The following is a 1,462-nucleotide window of genomic DNA, read 5'->3' as shown; positions in this document are numbered from 1 at the left end:
TTAGGAAGATGTGCTGGAGAATCCAGTGTGCTGTGGCTGATTGCCACGGATTCTTGCCTGTTTTGCAAAGGCTGTAGTATGAAATTGCCTCCTGACTGCTTCCAAAAGAGTGTCTGCGTGCACTCGGATTAGGAAGGGGGGTGTTCTGAGCTTGGGTTTTTGCTATGTCCCTTCCAAACCTAGTTTGCTCATTACTGGAAACCCCAGTGAACAGCATCTCTGTTTGTCACAATCGGTGCTTGTTCTTTAGCCTGGCATAGCAGGCGTCTGTATTGGCTTCCTCTGAGCCTGTTCCTGGCAGCTCTTGGTGGTGGGGAGTGTTCTCTTTCAGAGTAAACAGTGCAATCTGTATAAATGAGTTTGCTTTATTACTGAATCTGGTCTAAGCCAATTCAATACCTTTATGGGTTTGCTTTTTATATGAATTTGGGAAACGGTGTTGGAGGATCTTACTTTAGTTGTCTTCTAGGCATGATGTTGCTGCCCCTCTTAGCCCCCACTCCCAAGAAGTTTCCTGCTATATTGATTATAACATCTCCATGCCAGCACAGAACCTTTGGAGAGTGGTGAGTGGTGAAGGGAAGGGAGGAGCTCATCATGCTCCAGCAGAAACAGCTGAGAGAACGTGACGATCAAAAGACATCTTTCTGTTGTAGGAAATTGTAAATCGCGAGTCTGACACAGACGTGTGGAAGACAATTCTGTCAGAAGTGAGGTTTGTTCACGTGAACACCTCTGCAGTGCTAAAGGCAAGTGGATTTATGTTTATTTGCCTGTAGCTTTTCCTCCATGCAGTTCTCGTAACCTCATAAGCTACTACTCTCTCTGCTCCAAAATGCCTAAACTGCTAAAAGAAATAACCAATAAGTAAATAAAAGGAAACAATAAACTTGCTCAATGTGATAAAAGGGCAGCACGTGTTTCAGGTAGTTGTACTACATTTCTTTTCAGCCTGCAGCGCTGTCCTGCTTCTCAGGATGTTGTGAACACTGTTCACAACTGGGGCTTAGATACTGCCTCAGAAATGGATGCTGAGTCTGTGTGTAGTGTGTGACAGCAGCTGGAATGGTTAAGGATCTCATCCCAGAATCACTGACTTTATGGCTGTAGCATTTGTTTGAGACAGTATTGCACGGTGACTCTTCACATACTTTCTAGCAGTCCCTTCCGTGATCCACTGCTCAGGCAGGGCCTAGGAGCTTCCACCCTGAAGTTCAAATGGGCAGGACTGTAAGTTTATGGTCATCTTTCACTTTCAGCTCAGTGGAGCATCTTTACCCGAGTGGGGATACCGGCAGCTGGAGGTGGTTGGAGAGAAGCTGTCCAAAGGCTATCACCAGAGCATGGTGTGGAATGTGGAAGAGCACAGATATGGGAAAAGTATGTCTCAGCCATGTTCTTGAAGCAGATTTCTGCGGCTGGGGGAGGCCTCATGTTGATGGGAAGTTGCGGGGGGGCGGGG

General features: G+C 46.6%; 1 protein-coding gene across 1 annotated transcript in view; it reads left to right on the top strand.

Moving 5' to 3' along the window:
• Positions 1-1,462, top strand: part of POMT1 (protein-O-mannosyltransferase 1) — a 13,135-nt gene that overhangs the window by 8,569 nt on the left and 3,104 nt on the right. Inside the window, exons 13-15 of the mRNA XM_009322074.1 lie at positions 470-566; positions 657-749; positions 1,260-1,380. Coding sequence (XP_009320349.1) covers positions 470-566; positions 657-749; positions 1,260-1,380 — 311 coding nt within the window. The remainder of the gene's footprint in view (positions 1-469; positions 567-656; positions 750-1,259; positions 1,381-1,462) is intronic.

The sequence above is a fragment of the Pygoscelis adeliae genome, unplaced genomic scaffold (genome assembly GCF_000699105.1).
Source record: "Pygoscelis adeliae isolate BGI_AS28 unplaced genomic scaffold, ASM69910v1 Scaffold114, whole genome shotgun sequence".
Lineage (NCBI taxonomy): Eukaryota > Metazoa > Chordata > Aves > Sphenisciformes > Spheniscidae > Pygoscelis > Pygoscelis adeliae.
The sequence above is the reverse complement of the archived record's forward strand: the minus strand, read 5'-3'. Positions and strand labels throughout refer to the sequence as shown.